At 37.2% G+C, this 16,528-nt stretch overlaps 1 protein-coding gene across 4 annotated transcripts in view; it reads left to right on the top strand.

The window, feature by feature from the left end:
* The window catches only part of NEK10 (NIMA related kinase 10), a 380,936-nt gene that overhangs the window by 353,864 nt on the left and 10,544 nt on the right, over positions 1-16,528 (top strand). For 3 of the 4 annotated variants that reach the window (XM_075586980.1, XM_075586978.1, XM_075586979.1), the window contains 3 exons: positions 1,419-1,519; positions 6,630-6,740; positions 15,690-15,798. In XM_075586980.1, the coding sequence (XP_075443095.1) occupies positions 1,419-1,519; positions 6,630-6,740; positions 15,690-15,798 (321 nt within the window). Of the gene's footprint in view, positions 1-1,418; positions 1,520-4,608; positions 4,696-6,629; positions 6,741-15,689; positions 15,799-16,528 lie in introns of those variants that run through there. The other variant, XM_075586981.1, reaches the window with a different exon arrangement.

The raw sequence follows: 16,528 nt of genomic DNA, 5'->3' as shown, positions 1-16,528 counted from the left end.
CCGACAGTGCGGGAGGGGTCCCTCACAGGACTCAAACCAATGACACACACTTGGTATGAATAAACAAGAATAACCTTTACTGATATGCATATAATAATCTTATACTCTAAAGTCCCAATGTCATTCACTCCCTCTTCTGAGTGCATACCCCTTGCCCACCACCGTGTACCCCCACACTGTGTCCACAGTAACCCTTGTCCTGTGGTCAGTGCTGCCACTATGTATGAGTATTCTGTAGGTGGTGCACATGTTTAACAATACCTGCCCAGTGCGACGGCACCTGGGCGTTCAAAGGATCTTGTAAAGGATCCGGCGACCTCCTGGCGACGTCTAGTTCCTCTAGCGGGTTGATCGGTCAGGGTTGTCCACCCTGGGTACAGTTCCGCTCTCTCGACGGAGTAGGCTTGATCCCAAGCCTCTTGGTGGGAAGCACAGTGTCCGCTGTGTCCCTAACTGACACTGTAATAGTTAAGGGGCAGGGTCCCTAACATGGGGCCTGTCCCTGAAGCACCACAAACTACTGAGTGGCTCAGGGCTAAATGGGGCCTAGGGGGGCTGCTGGCCTAGTGCAGTGGGTCACTGACCCCTGAACCCTCACCTCTTTCCTCTAGCCTCTCCTGGCACCGACTGACTTGTCTCCTAGCGCGTGAAATGTATCAATCCCTGTTAGCAGGGAGATACTGCAGCCCTTTTGGCTCCCTGGCATCACGTGGGGTCCCCTATGGCTCATGGGACTTGTAGTCCCTGCTTAGAGCCTTCTCCTCATTGGTGGCAGTTTGCGTGCTTCCACTGTGCATGCGCGAGCTTCCTGGCTGGCCACCGCGATAGAACCCTTACTGCGCATGAGTGCATAATCTAAAATGGCGGCGCCCTGCAACGGGAGCCGCCGGGAGTCCTTAACGCAGCTCCGCTACTGCCCAGTCTCTCCCCTGCTTACTGATGATGCGCGCCGTGCGCGCACACGCGCCACACACGCGCCTGCACCCGCGACCGGCCGCCCTACTCCCGACCGGGCGGTGAGTACCTGGAGAGTACATTACAAATCGCATGGAGTGTATCAGTGTCCAGACCCCATGACGTACTGGTTACATCTTGGGGCACCCAAAGGGTTAATGAATAACCCTTATTGAGGCATAATGTATAGTAGCAACAATGTGTGTTGCAAATCACGTCTGCAGCCTGCAATACATTAATTCTCTTTGTTCGTAAAATGCTTCTGTCTGCAATAATTGTAATGCAAAATAAAGTCCATTATAAACTGTTAACCCTCTTTCTACCAAGAGGGCCTGCATTGATATTTTACAAGTCTGACAACAGTGTTGAGGGCTTTTGTCAAAATGTAGTAATGTTTGACTGTTTTAACCTTTGTATTACAATACTTTACGGTGCATTTTCCTATTATGTTTTATCTTCTTTAGCATCTGCAGGTATTGCAGTATCACAAAAGAAGGTGCGGCAAATCAGTGATCCCATTCAGCAGATTCTAATCCAGCTACATAAAATTATCTACATTACTCAGGTATGTTCCTTCTGAGCTTTTTAAAGTCAGCCTGTTATCCTTTGTTTTCCTGATCTTTATAAATATATATATATATATATATATATATATATATATATATATATATATATATATATATATATATATATATATATATATATATTGCAGACCTGCCTAAGACATGCAGATGAGCATACAGTTGTATTTACATTTGCATATTTGCTTTGCTGTGGAGGGTTTTTGTCACTTTTTTTACTCACCATAACTTGACTCAGTATTATGGTTGGCCCATCCTTTAGCTTCTTTGCATACCCAGTTAATCAACCCCACACTGATGAGACCCATTAAAGTCGAAACAGTTGTCTGTGGGTGGTTTTCTGGGTATGCACCTTAACCCTGGCTGTGCTCAAAGCTGTGACCATGCAGCAAGCTTAAGCCTATAGGGAACCATGTTAAAAATGGTTTTTGAAGCAAAAGGTGGCACTGTGTGCTCATTTGCATGTAATTTCCCAGAATCCCTTGCTGCAGTGGAAGTGCTGTTTGCTGGGTGATAATAGGGAAAGGCGGGGTTGCAGACCTGCCTAAGACATGCAGATGAGCATACAGTTGTATTTACATATATATATATATATATATATATATATATATATATATATATATATATATATGTATATATATATATATATGTATATATATATATATATATATATATATATATATATATATATATAAAAAAAAAAAACCATAATACTGAGTTAAGTTATGGTGAGTAAAAAAAGTGACAAAAACCCTCCACAGGAAAGCAAATATGCAAATAGAGCTTACAGCTATATTTTCATATATATATATATATATATATATATATATATATATATATATATATATATAAAGATCAGGAAAACAAAGGATAAAGGATATATATACACATCCCTGAGGAAGGTCACGTGTAGCTGACGAAACGTCGGATGTACAGTAGTGCCTTGGTTTTTGTTACCTCAATATATTGACATTTCAACTTGGCTGTGTGCTGTCTCTTCTTTCCGGATGAAGATCTGGTAATACCTGTTGTTTCAATATCGCATATGGGATAAGCATCAGCATTTTTATTGTTTACAGAGTGCCTGCTGCCTTGTGTCACACACACATATATATATATATATATATATATATATATATATATATATATATATATATATATATATATATGTATATATAATCCACAGAAGCAGCCGGCACTCCACTTGCAAGTAGAAAAAATTGGGTGCTTGTCCCATAAAGCAATAATAAACCATACAATACCGTTTGAAGCACGAGATCAGGAGACAGCACTCTGGTAAGTTTGATCACAAGTTTTTGTATTGAAAACGACACATAAACCGACGTTTCGGTCACCCAGTGGGACCTTTCTCAAGGTGGTGCGCACCTTGATCCCTGTGTATATCAGTATTGCTTGACCTGAAGAAGAGAGGAGAACTCTCGAAAGCTTGTCCTATGACATAAATTGTTAGTCCAATAAAAAGGTGTCGCCTTATACTGAAGAACATATATATATATATATATATATATATATATATATATATATGCAAATATAACTGTATGCTCATCTGCATGTCTTAAGCAGGTCTGATATATATATATCTATCTGGTTCAGCTATCTTTCTGCATTCCTGCCATGTAAGTTCTGATAGCTACAGACGATAGTGACAGGCTATCCTGTGGGGTTTACCCTCCCCTCACCCCCCCCCCCTCACGCAGCCTCCCTGAGTGGCAGGAGAGTTGGTGACACTTGGTCTGTGTTGCAGCCAATCATGGTGCAGACCCTGTGCCCTCCCTTTTTGCATGAGGGAGGATTTTCTATAGGAGTCAGTTCTCCTCTTCTCCTCCTGGGGAGAGGAGTGTGTGTGTTGGTGCTACCTTCAGCCCCTGGGTGGAGGAGCCAAGATCTCAGATAAGGCCTCACTACATTATCTGCTGGCCAGCACCATCCAACGTCCTGAAACCCATAATCTACTATATTCAACGCTGTTATACCATGCTGTAGTGGTTGCTATAAATAAAGATCCCTTTTATATACTTCTGGCGGAGTTGCAGTCTATTAGCCTGAAGTATAGGAGTAAGACTGTCATGGTAGGGACTGCCTGCAGTTATACTGCAAACTGCTTTGACTGGAGGCGCTGTCACCACATGGATAGAACCTAAGGATCACCGAAAGCCTGTTCTGTAACCCCACAACATCGCGGACACTCAGCTGTCCTGGACCCTCACAGGTAGGACCACTCAACAGACATCAGTAGCTCAACATGTTTCCAGAGGGGGGGGGGTACAGGGATATATATGTACTTTTACATACTATAATATACCCTTTTAAGAAAGCTTTTTATATTATTTTTTAAACAAATTTCTATACATTCATAATTTATTAAACCGGTATTTTAGCATTTATACCAAAATTATTATACATATTCACAATTTAAATGTTTTAATTCAACCATATAAAACAAAAAAACTAAATACAGTTATTGAATCTGTTGGGACCATCGCAAATATTTAACCACAACATATCTACCTATTACATGCCATTATTTATATATATTTGTTAACATCTGCGATCCCATGATTTATATATATATATATATATATATATATATATATATATATATATATATATATGTGTACGACTTTACAGACAGTACCCCACAGGTAGGTAAAGCCAAATTCCTCAGTGAAAGACATTCAGTTTTTTTGCATGCTCTTTTTTTAAATTAATCATGTAATTAACTATTACAGTGGAAATTGCTAATATATAAATCCTGCAATTATCTTTTAAACAATCAAACAAGAATGTAAGGCAATTTTATTCAATTTAAAAATTAAACGCAGCATCTTAATATAGCCTTTGAAATAAAATAACAAGAATGAGTCACTCTTTTATATATATATATATATATATATATATATATATATATATATATATATATATATATTTTTTTTTTTATTTTTTTTAAAGTTTATTGATAAAGTTGTTTTTCGTGTTTTTAAGTTTATTTATTAAACACAATAATTTTTAGGTATTTTTTTTGTTATGACATGAATCATTATTATTACTGCAGGCTTATACCCTTTTGACTGAACGCACACCAGGGTTTAAAAGGACTTTTAGAGGTAAGTTACACCTGATATAAGTTTTTTCACTACACGGAGTGTATTTTAGCAGAAAGGGTAAGCCTGTTCACTAGCCCTGAAAAAGCCATTCACATGGTGAAACACTTAGGAGTAGGAGCCTACTGAGGGTCACCAAGCATTGAGTGTTTCAGCAAGCACTGTTCCTGAGCCCTACCAGCTCACTTCGGGACTGAATCTGCTAGCCTTGGGAATCTTTCCAGTGCACACAGACCAGCGTCATATCCGATGTCTGACGTCACGTCCAGAGTCCGACGTCACTTCCGGGTTTCGCTGAGAAAAAGAGGAAGAGCCAGCCGCAGCAGTCAAAGCAGCACAAGCCAGGGCAAGGGGCCAACTGAAGATCACTCCCAGGAGACAACTACCCTGGCACAGCAGATTAGCAGAGCAGAGCAGAGAAGATCAGCGTGCAACCACTCCCCTACCCCACCTGAAAGCGTTACTTTTTCACTTTGGTAGGAATCACTTCACTCAACATAGGGAGATTTGGACAGCACTGGTTTAGCAGTCTCCGAAACACAGACAAATACGAGCTCGGGAAGATAGGAGTCAGACAACAGGGCTGCTGCTTCCACACTTCAAAGTTTATTCAGTTGTGCCCAGACTTTTGATACAGAAAACCAAGGGCATGTTAATACATAACATATCATGTTTAACAATGTGAGAAATAACTAGTTTCTGTAGAAGTTATGTATCTGTGTCTTTGGACAAAGCATTAGTAAATCTTTACATCTTGCTTGTGTTTGGCCAGCAGTTTCTACTTCTACATTACAAAGAGAAATACAGGGAATATTTATCAAGAGCATGCAGCTGTCTTGTTTGTGACATTTTACAGCTCTTGCTATTGTATGAAAGATAAACTGAGAACAACAAAAGTAAATAAAGATTACAACTAGTATAGTGAGTTAATTCTCTCAGTACTGGAACAGCTCATATAAGAAGGATAAAGCTAGCAGATTATATTAACCCTTTCAATCCCTGAGACTTGTAGAGCTGACATATAATTTTAACCCCTTCACCACCCTTCACAGAGAAGATCCAGTGACTGAGTGTGACAAGGAAGGTCCATCAAACACCCATATTAGGCACATCTGCAGTAGCCCCAAATACTCAGGCAAAGTCTTTTGTTTTTATTTTTCGTATATACATTTTTTTCATTGCATTATTGTATATTTGTGTATGTATCACCCATGCCATTTTCCTATATAAAGGCACTTCAATTTTTTTTGCGCCTCTCTCTTTTCTCTTTGAGGTTTTGGTTTTGTGAAGAATTGGTTATCCTGATTTGAGAGGCTGCAACTATTGCAACAGATTGGACATTTGACTACCTACATGGAGACTTTTTATCAAGTGCTTGTTTGAGACCCACATTGTAGCTCCTTATTGGTTCATGTCATAGACTACATAGACTACTCATGCTGTTATTTTTGTTAACCGAAAAGGATTTTGTTGCTTTGGTTGCATAAAGAAGGTTGATCTTAAAATATGATGATAGATAGTGATTCATATGGTGGCAAATGTATAAATCATGGGATCGCAGAAGTTTACAAATATATCTAAATAATGGAATGTAATAGATAGATTTGTTGTGGTTAAATATTTGCGATTCAAATAACTGTGTTTTGTTTTTTTGTTTTATATGGTTGAATTAAAACATTTAAATTGTGAATATGTATAATAATTTTGGTAAAAATGCTAAAATACCGTTATAATAAATTATGAATATATAGAAATTTATTTAAAAAATAATATAAAAAGCTTTCTTAAAAGGGTGAATTATAGTATGTAAAAAATGATGTTTAAATAAATCTTGGATAATAAATATAATTGAAAGAATCAATTTTTTTATTTATTTTTTAATTGCAGCACATATGATTAAAGTACAATGTATGGAAATAGTAGATTTAATGTAAAATAGTCTAATCACAATTTTTTTTCTAAATTAATATAGCTCCCTCCAGCTTTGCATGATAACTTGAAAATGAGAGTTATTGAAAGATTCAAGAAATCCCTTTTCAGTCTCCAAAGTAACCCATGTAACTTGAAAGCAGAAATTAAAAAGGTAATTTTTCTACTTGATTAAAAAAAATTAAAAAAAGGAAATACTTATATCATATCAAAATAGAAATATATGTCCTTTTCTATGTATCTTAAAGCAACAATTAGACCTGAACCAGGGGGTTTTCTGGACCTCTATGATGCTTCTCTGACATCCAGGGTCCCTCTGGGGTTTACCGGCTATCCACCAGGTAAACTGGGGAAGCAATATGGTTGCTCTACTCAGGGCTTGCTCCATAAGGCAATAGAAAAATTGCGGCTTTGTATTCGTAACTTGGTGGCCATATTTGTAGTCCGTCGCCATGTTTGTAGGTTTATTGTGACCGTCGATTATCACCTGGTACAGGTAAAGTAAGATTGAAAAAAACTAAATAAAAAACAAGCAACTGGCATTGCTGCTTTTAGACTTTATATAATTTTGCCTAATATTTATTGCTCTCCTTTGAAGTAGGTAAAAGGATGCCAGGTCAAAAGAAGTGGTGACTGATCTTGATTTTCTGCAGCTACTTTGGTTCCTTTTCATTATGCTGTGAAGACATCTTCTCCATTTTGGAAAGATTTAAGATCCATTTATAAGGAAAGGACTTAAATCGTCCATGGCAAAATGGCTTAAACACATATTTAATGGGAGCTTTTGAGAATTTGGGGGCTTGTGAATGCTAATATTCCACCAGTAAATATTACCTTCCAATAAGACAAATGAAAACTAGAAAGTAATACAAATGTTAAGAATATTAAGAGGATTTAAATCATTGATATTTAACAGCTGGAAGATGTAATTTGTATATAGTGTACCAGCTGTCATTTTGTGTTTATAACTCCTATGTTGAAACATTGTTAGAATAATTCATTTCTTATTTACCATGTCCTCATGTTTATTTTTTATTTTTTAAAATGTTGATTTTTCTGTATTTGGTCATACTACATCAGATACACACATATTTCCCCCATGAGTATGTATGATACTTTGTGTTTGTGTCATTAACTTTGCTTGTGCATTTTTATAATGTAGTGTCTAATAAGTTGTAGAGATTTATGTACCAAATTTACAAGGATAACATTCTATTCTTCACTGTAATAGGGAAAAGAGCCAAGTGCTTTTGCAGTGTTACATTGCAAGTCTCTATGCAACCTGCCCAGTGAATGCATGTGTCACTGGGGTCCTTGTCTCCAAGGACAAAACCCTATTCCTGCTTTTCACAATTAACCTTCTCAATAACTTCTGTGTGAACTTGAAAACACACATAGTGAACCAAGAGCACTATGGAACATATTGTATATCTTAAATTCAATAAAATCAACACATCAAAAGAGGAGGTAGAAAAATCAACCTTTCTTGATTATTCTTTTTGAAGATATTAATCATAACAAAGGGATTTTTTGATTGAGAAATAATATATGGGCCCATATTTACTAAACAGTGCTAGCCTCTAAGGCACATTGGGGCTAATATATAGTTGGCTAACAACAGTGGAGTCATAGCACAAACTCATTGTGAGGGTGCAAATGGCCAGTTTGTGGCTCGCCAAAGTAGGACATCAATTTTGAGTTGTCCAAAAACAGCTGCAAACATTTGTGTGAGGTTCATTAACATAATAACATGAAAAACGAAGCTGAGGTGTGTCTATTCCTAATTGAGCTCAACATGGGTGTACACACCTTAAATAGCACCTGTCTTGCATTAGTCTTTATTATGCATCTATAGAGACCACATGTTTATCAGACCACACTATAAGAACCAAGTATTTGCTACAGTACATGCATTTTGTGGAGCTATGGCTGCAATTGATGCTTTATTGATGCGCAGACAATACCTAATTCATTATTATTAGTATTTATTCAAATTACCCGCAGTTAAATTTGAGTTTTCTTTTTCTGTCTTCCTGCTGGCATCGTGCTTCCTCTGTCATTATGCTACAGAGATTCCTTCTGCTAGGCTCAGTTATTGCAGACAGAGGTCTGGCCCCTAAAAGTAAAGTTTTAAGGGCGTCTGCTGATGCAATAAAGCGCAAACATTACGCAGGCATAATTTATATTCACATGTATATATCTATCTATCTATATATATATATAAAATGGTTTTTAATAGTATTACACTAGGAGTGCGCCTGTGTTTTCTTCTCTTTTTAGGTATCTATAGGGATTGGTGATCCCAATATCGGGCTGCAAATCCAGGGTGGACTACATTTTGGGACTAATTGGACATTCATCAATTGGTCACTTTTTTATATTTTATATATTTTTTATTTTATACATTTTTTATATAATATCATTTTTTAATATTACATTTTTAGATTCTGTGTATTTAGTGACTAGTGGATAGTGTGCACTTAATACGCAGATTTAGTTTAAGATTGCCTTTTTTTATCAACATTGGTTATTCAAATAATTACTTAGCCATATTCTAGACTTAAAATATCTCACAACCTAATTCTAGTGGTGATATAAGGCGCTACTTTTTTGTTCTTTGTTTTATATATATATATAACAAAACAAAGAACAAAAAAGTAGCGCCTTATATCACCACTAGAATTAGGTTGTGAGATATTTTAAGTCTAGAATATGGCTAAGTAATTATTTGAATAACCAATGTTGATAAAAAAAGGCAATCCTAAACTAAATCTGCGTATTAAGTGCACACTATCCACTAGTCACTAAATACACAGAATCTAAAAATGTAATATTAAAAAATGATATTATATAAAAAATTTATAAAATAAAAAATATATAAAATATAAAAAAGTGACCAATTGATGAATGTCCAATTAGTCCCAAAATGTAGTCCACACTGGATTTGCAGCCCGATATTGGGATCAACAATCCCTATAGATACCTAGAAAGAGAAGAAAACACAGGTGCACTCCTAGTGTAATACTATTAAAAACAATTTTATGGGACAGAAAGTTCAGACAATTGCCTACTGACAAGAAAAGCAAGAAATCAAGCATGTATGAGATTATACTCAATCGCCAACCACCAACTGCGTAGTCCTTTGCACTGTGTCTCTGGAACCCAGCGTTCTCCAACATCGCTCCTCTACACTCTGCATAAGCGGAACCTCGTGCGTCTGCACCCGGAAGTGATCTCCTCCGGATACCAGCGGTTACAAACGTCCATGCTGGAAATGTTGTTGCTCAATTGCTGGGACCATCGACAACCATGTACAGCTTCTCTCTCTTGACTCTGTGAGTGTGCCACAGAATTTAGCACCGCCCTACGTGTTTCGTCATTACAAGATGACTTCGTCGGGGATTAACCATTGGGTAAAACCTCCCAGCATATCAATTGCCTTTTGATTGATAAGGAAAATACATCGATTTAGGCACAAAAGGTGATTGCTTATATTTTGTGATGTTTTCCAATTCAACTTCACCCAGGACAAGGGTAAGATCTGCCAAAGGATCCATGTCTTCCACCTGAGATGTTGAATGCAATTTGCAATCTAACTCCAATTCTAATTCCTGTCCTTCAACCACAGTCCTTTTTAATAGAGGGTTAAGTAATGTCTCCACTAATTGAGGCCCTTGTGTGTTATTCAAATCGAAGTTCGTGCCACCGGATTCCACCAGAAATGATGTAAGTGCATTGATGCATTCTTTTTCCTGGGTGTTGAAATCCGATTCCACGGTTCCCTCCACTTAGGAATGAAATTAACAATATATAAATTTGGTATAGATCTAATTATAGATACACATTGCAACGCAGTGGATTCCTTGATATATGGTAATCCTGTGATTTTTCAGTTTCCTGGTATCTAATAATAAGAGGATACTATATATGCAAGGAAAGCCCTGTTAAGGGTATTATTTGTATATAGTAATTAACATCAAATGAATATATATATATATATATATATATTAAACTCAGTAAAAGGATATTTGATATCAATTGGTTAATGAATAGATGAATATTTGTGTAGGATATTACATACCACATTTTATGATTTGATAAAACGGGTTCTCATCTAGATTGAACATAATATATTTAATTGTTTAAAATATAAATCATGTGTGCAGGGCTAATTAATTAGCATTTCTCCCCCTATATATGCTGGGAGGTTTTACGCAATGGTTAACCCCTGACGAAGTCATCTTGTAATGACGAAATGCGTAGGGCGGTGCTAAATTCTGTGACACACTCACAGAGTCAAGAGAGAGAAGCTGTACATGGTTGTCGATGGTCCCAGCAATTGAGCAACAACATTTTAACCGCTGGTATCCGGAGGAGATCACTTCCGGGTGCAGACGCACGAGGTTCCGCTTATGCAGAGTGTAGAGGAGCGACGTCGGAGAACGCTGGGTTCCAGAGACACAGTGCAAAGGACTACGCAGATTGTGGTTGGCGATTGAGTATAATCTCATACATGCTTGATTTCTTGCTTTTCTGGTGAGTGGGCAATTGTCTGAACTTTATGTCCCATAAAATTGTTTTGAATAGTATTACACTAGGAGTGCGCCTGTGTTTTCTTCTCTTTTTAGATTTTATATATATTAAACTTGATCAAGACATAAAAAGTATGCATAGACAATGGCAATAATCTGAGACCTCATTATTGTATTTTAAGACCAGCTGCTAATGACTCTGTAGCGCCTAACTCTAAATTGGGTTGTTATTCCTAAAATAGCAATGGTGCAGTACTAAACTTGATGCCACCACTATTTTTTCAATTAAGTTTAAACTCTAATAACCGGATACATCAAACTCCATTAAAAAGTAGTGAATATTGCACCCGGTCAAAAAAAATAAAAATATGTGTGTTATTACTGCAGTTTTAAGTTGGTATTCATAACAATTGTGGTAATAATTTACCAAGTGCAATATTTGGTCCAAAGTCATGATGCAGGAATTAACGTAACCATTAATAATGCATTAATAACCACCTTGTGATATTATTTCTATCATAGGCTTCTGTAATATCTATTATTACAGAAGTCTCTGTTCAAAATAACATTAACCTGTTTGATGACTGTGGTTACCGAGGTATACCACATGCACCAAAGGGGTTAATAATATATATATATATATATAAAGAAAATACACTACCTAACCCCGTTGGCAACATAGTGGCTAGTAAAACATTGCCATACAATTCTTTACTAACCAATAAGGTAGCCAAAGGTTTAATCACTCCTGCCACCCTCCCAGGGGCAACTCCCCCGTCCCCTCCCCGGGGCAACTCTCCTTCACCCCCTTAAACAGACATAATCACCCTCTAGACTAATGCCCAATATCCCTATTTTACAAATGTGGCTACCAAGGCCCTTTTAGTGGGAGCCTAGATAGCAACATTGACAATCAATAGTAAGCTTAATGGGAAAAAAATACTGATTTTAATATGAAAAACTACCCCCATCACTCACTACCATTACCCCCTAACAAGAGTACCCCCCCCATGCACACACTCACAGTAATGGGTAATAGTCCTGTTAGCCAAATCTGGTTAATAGGACGTTTGTCAATTGGAAAGGATAATAAAATTCATGACATAAAATATACATTACAATAAATAATAAAATACTCAAAACAAAGCCATGAAACCAATGATTGTCATTTTGGCAACCTACTGTAGACCATCAATAAGGGCCTACATAGCCACATTGGCAATCAATCTATACCCTAATTAAATACAATTATTACTTACCCCTGCCGGGATGAAGGCTGTCCTCCTTATCCTCATTAGTACCTGCAGATTAATCCAATAAAGGGCCGATGCCCAACTATAAAAATAAAATTGTTAGATACCCCCGCTACAGCTAATAATGTAATGTAAGGATTGGTGCTTAGAGAGGCAAGAGTAATAGTGACACTGAAGATGGACAGAACCCCTATGTAGCACTCTATTCCTATGTGAGATGATGGCTTGAATTAAAATAATTTTATTGATGAACTCGTTAAAACAATGGGGTTTAAAACATTTATTAAATAATACCAAGTGTTTCAATGGACTATTGGGGTAGTTTACTCCAGAGGAGTGTTGAATGGATAGTTATGTTCAGTGTTAGTAAATTCACTGGCCCTAGTATTCCTCATATACAGTACAATGGTCATCTAGGGATTGGTTTGGAGTAGGAATGAAAGTGATGACCAAATATGTAGTGCCACAGTTTTGAGTACTTGTTTGGTGCACCTTTATCTGAGACCTTCTACTTTGCTGCTCTAATGTGCAGCCAGTATTGTGATATGGTTGTGTATTACAATCATAGGTAGCTGTGCACCAACACATGATTACTCGCGCTAATTAAAGAGTAATTATGCTTGAGTGCTAGAGAATAAAATGTTATATCGTGAAAACTTGGGATCTTATGATTGCAGATCTCTCGTTCGCACTAGTACTCAAAGGGTTAACACTGATTGAACAGAGGCACTGCAGAACCTCCTATAGTGGTTAGGTAAGGAGTGTCTGCTAAGTAGACTACTCTATTGCTAATAATCTACCACAACATTAAGTCACAGGATTATACTTACTTTATAAGCAACTAGTCTCTGATCCAGATATTAACCTCTGAAGTGCCAGTCACTTACCATGTATGGAGTAGTACAACACCATCTAGGATAAGGATTTATATCATTAACCTGCATAGATCCTATAAGGTGTTTTACTTAGCAGACACTCCTTACCTAACCACTATAGGAGGTTCTGCAGTGCCTCTGTTCAATCCGTGTTAACCCTTTGAGTACTAGTGCGAACAAGAGATCTGCAATCATCAGATCCCAAGTTTTCACGATATAACATTTTATTCTCTAGCACTCAAGCATAATTACTCTTTAATTAGCGCGAGTGATCACATGTTGGTGCACAGCTACCTATGATTGTAATACACAACCATATCACAATACTGGCTGCACATTACAGCAGCAAAGTAGAAGGTGTCAGATAAAGGTGCACCAAACAAGTACTCAACACTGTGGCACTACATATTTGGTCATCACTTTCATTCCTACTCCAAACCAATCCCTAGATGACCATTGTATATGAGGAATACTACTAGTATATGATGAATTTACTAACACTGGACATAACTATCCATTCAACACTCCTCTGGAGTAAACTACCCCAAGAGTCCATTGAAACACTTGGTATTATTTAATAAATGTTTTAAACCCCATTGTTTTAACGAGTTCATCAATAAAATTATTTTAATTCAACCCATCATCTCACATAGGAATAGAGTGCTACATAGGGGTTCTGTCCATCTTCAGTGTCACTATAAAAATAAAACCAAGAAACAATCCCTGCACGATGAAACCCATGACTAGTTGCCCGGGGGGCTTCTAAGGGGTTAATATGTACTGTACTCCATGTTAATTACTATTTTGTCATCTTTTTCAGGTTGTTTTAGCTTGTCTTGCTTATTTATATAATGACATACTGTAATGACAAATGACAATGGAGAATACCCAACGCTACATCCAATGGGACAAAATATATAGTTAAATACCTCAATGTCAGTATTGATGTAGAAACATGAAAAAAAGCCTACTACTTTAAATACATGTTCCTGTGTGGACAGACCCACTGAGGTCATTCTCCCTCCAGCAGAGGTAAATGAGAATTTGCATAGGTAGTGTTAGGACCTGCTTACTGGTCATGCCTTGGCGTTGCTTGCAGTCTTATAACGCTTTGGCCAATGGGTTTAACTAAATGACCCCTCATGAGAATACTAACCTTGAGGTATTTAACTATATATTTTGTCACATTGGATGTAGCATTGGGTATTTTTGTCATTTGTTGTATACATTTGTATACACGCTCAGTAGCACTCCTTTTGACATAAATACTAATACTGTATATATGTACTGTATATGATGTGGTGCGTTCTGGGGTTAGAGCTTGCTGGGATTGTGTGTTATTATTTATGTAATGGCCATTATATACATAGGAAAGACTGAGCTCACGTCAGCCTGGAGTAGGTGATAAAATATTTGCTGTCTTTATGCTGTTCATCGGTTCTGATATCGGAATATGATGAATAGCCGATAATATTAAAAAAATGCGGTATTTGTTCTTTTTGTATCGGATCCAATATTTTTTGGCTGGACAACTTTGATGTATTGCACTATTAAAATACTACACTTTTTTTTTAAACGATAGTACCGTACTGCAGCTTAATTTGTCCGGGCCTAAATTGAATGAAGTTTTGTACTGTACCTGTGATCTGGGCCATGCCAAAGCATGCCCTTTTAAATTACTACCATTTTTTTTCTGTTATTTGTACAAAAGTCCCTCTCTTTGTTTCTCAGTACCTGAAGGGGCATATCATGTAGGCATTGCAATATTACTCTCTGTTCTGTATATTGACCCTATCTAAGCCTCTATTACATCTTCATACTATAGAGTAAGGTAGCATTAGTGCCAGTGACAGGGGAGATTCTTCCCCCCTACTAATTACATAGGACTGAGCCACTGATTGAGCCACCTGTGCTGAAGCAGGGATATCCTTAAAACTTGACTTGTTGTTGACCTATGAGGACTGGAATTGACCACCCCTGATCTACAGTATATAAACCCATTATTTAAGCAGCTTTACTCTAGCATCTAGACCAGGGAAAGGAGACTGGAGGGATGGGGAGGGAGGGAGGGAGGGGAAAGAGATAAGGGAGTACGGGGAAAGGAAAAAAGAAGGAGGGTATGGTAGAGGGGGAAGGGAGAGAGGGGAAGGTACTAATTGAAATAGGTGCAGTGGAGAGAGAGAGAGAGAAATGAGGAGAGAGATAGGAGTGGGGAAAGATGGACAGAAGGGGGTGAAGAGAACGAGGGTCGAGAGAGGAAGTGGGAGAGAGCGGAGAAGCGGGAGAGCGGAAAAAAATAAAAATCTCCCTAGTTATTCGATACATTTAAATTGGAATTAAACTGGTTCTGACTTCTGATATTTATTTTCTCAAAGGTAATACATCAATTTCCATTTTATACATATATGGTTGGTGTTTATATAGTACTTCAATTTTTGTTCAGGTCCTGCAGGGATCGCCTGAGCTTATTGAACCCAACTTTTTTACTGCAGACTGCCATGTATTGCTTCAGTCATTGGGAGGAAAATCATTGATCATCAATGACCGAACAGGTGAGCAATACTGTATAAGACTTAAGAACTCTGACAAGAAATTGCAGTAATCTAGGCTGTGTTTATTGATCAGCACACAATAAAGCGTAAGGATAGATTTAAGCAAGGCCACAGATGTTGCAGGTAACAATATGAATTCAATACATTATAAAACAATGTATGTTTTATATTTATTTTGCAAAGACTAATACGTAATACATGGGATCATTAATAGTAGTACAATGCCCTTGATCTGTCTGTGTTTAAAACTCCTTTGACTCAGATCACTGTATGTTCATACAGTACAATACTTTATTTACAGATTTCTAATAACAGACTCATACTCAGAGTGCAGATCAAAGCAGTGCTTCCTTAGAGAAGCATAATGAAAAATGGAAAAGAAAATTAATGTCATAAAGCATTGCTTTTCAAAGAATATATAAATGCTTCACTGAGAAGGCATATCTGTTAATAGACAAACACTACCACTTTGATGTACTTTCCTATCCCTCAAATTCAAATTGTAGTCATGTTGGCATTACTGCTAGGCCAAATATCCTGACCAAACTGCACTGCTTTAGAGTTACAAAATAACCTTAATATATCCATTAACACTTTTGCATGTTTTTATTGATTTAAACAATTTGATATAATGACTGTTAAGACTGAACTAATCAAAAATGTATGTTATACTGTACTTAAAATTAAACTGAATCATTTATTGTATCGTGAGAAACACATGTAGCAGGGA

The sequence above is a fragment of the Ascaphus truei genome, chromosome 2 (assembly GCF_040206685.1).
Source record: "Ascaphus truei isolate aAscTru1 chromosome 2, aAscTru1.hap1, whole genome shotgun sequence".
Lineage (NCBI taxonomy): Eukaryota > Metazoa > Chordata > Amphibia > Anura > Ascaphidae > Ascaphus > Ascaphus truei.
This window is presented reverse-complemented; position numbering and strand designations above follow the sequence as displayed.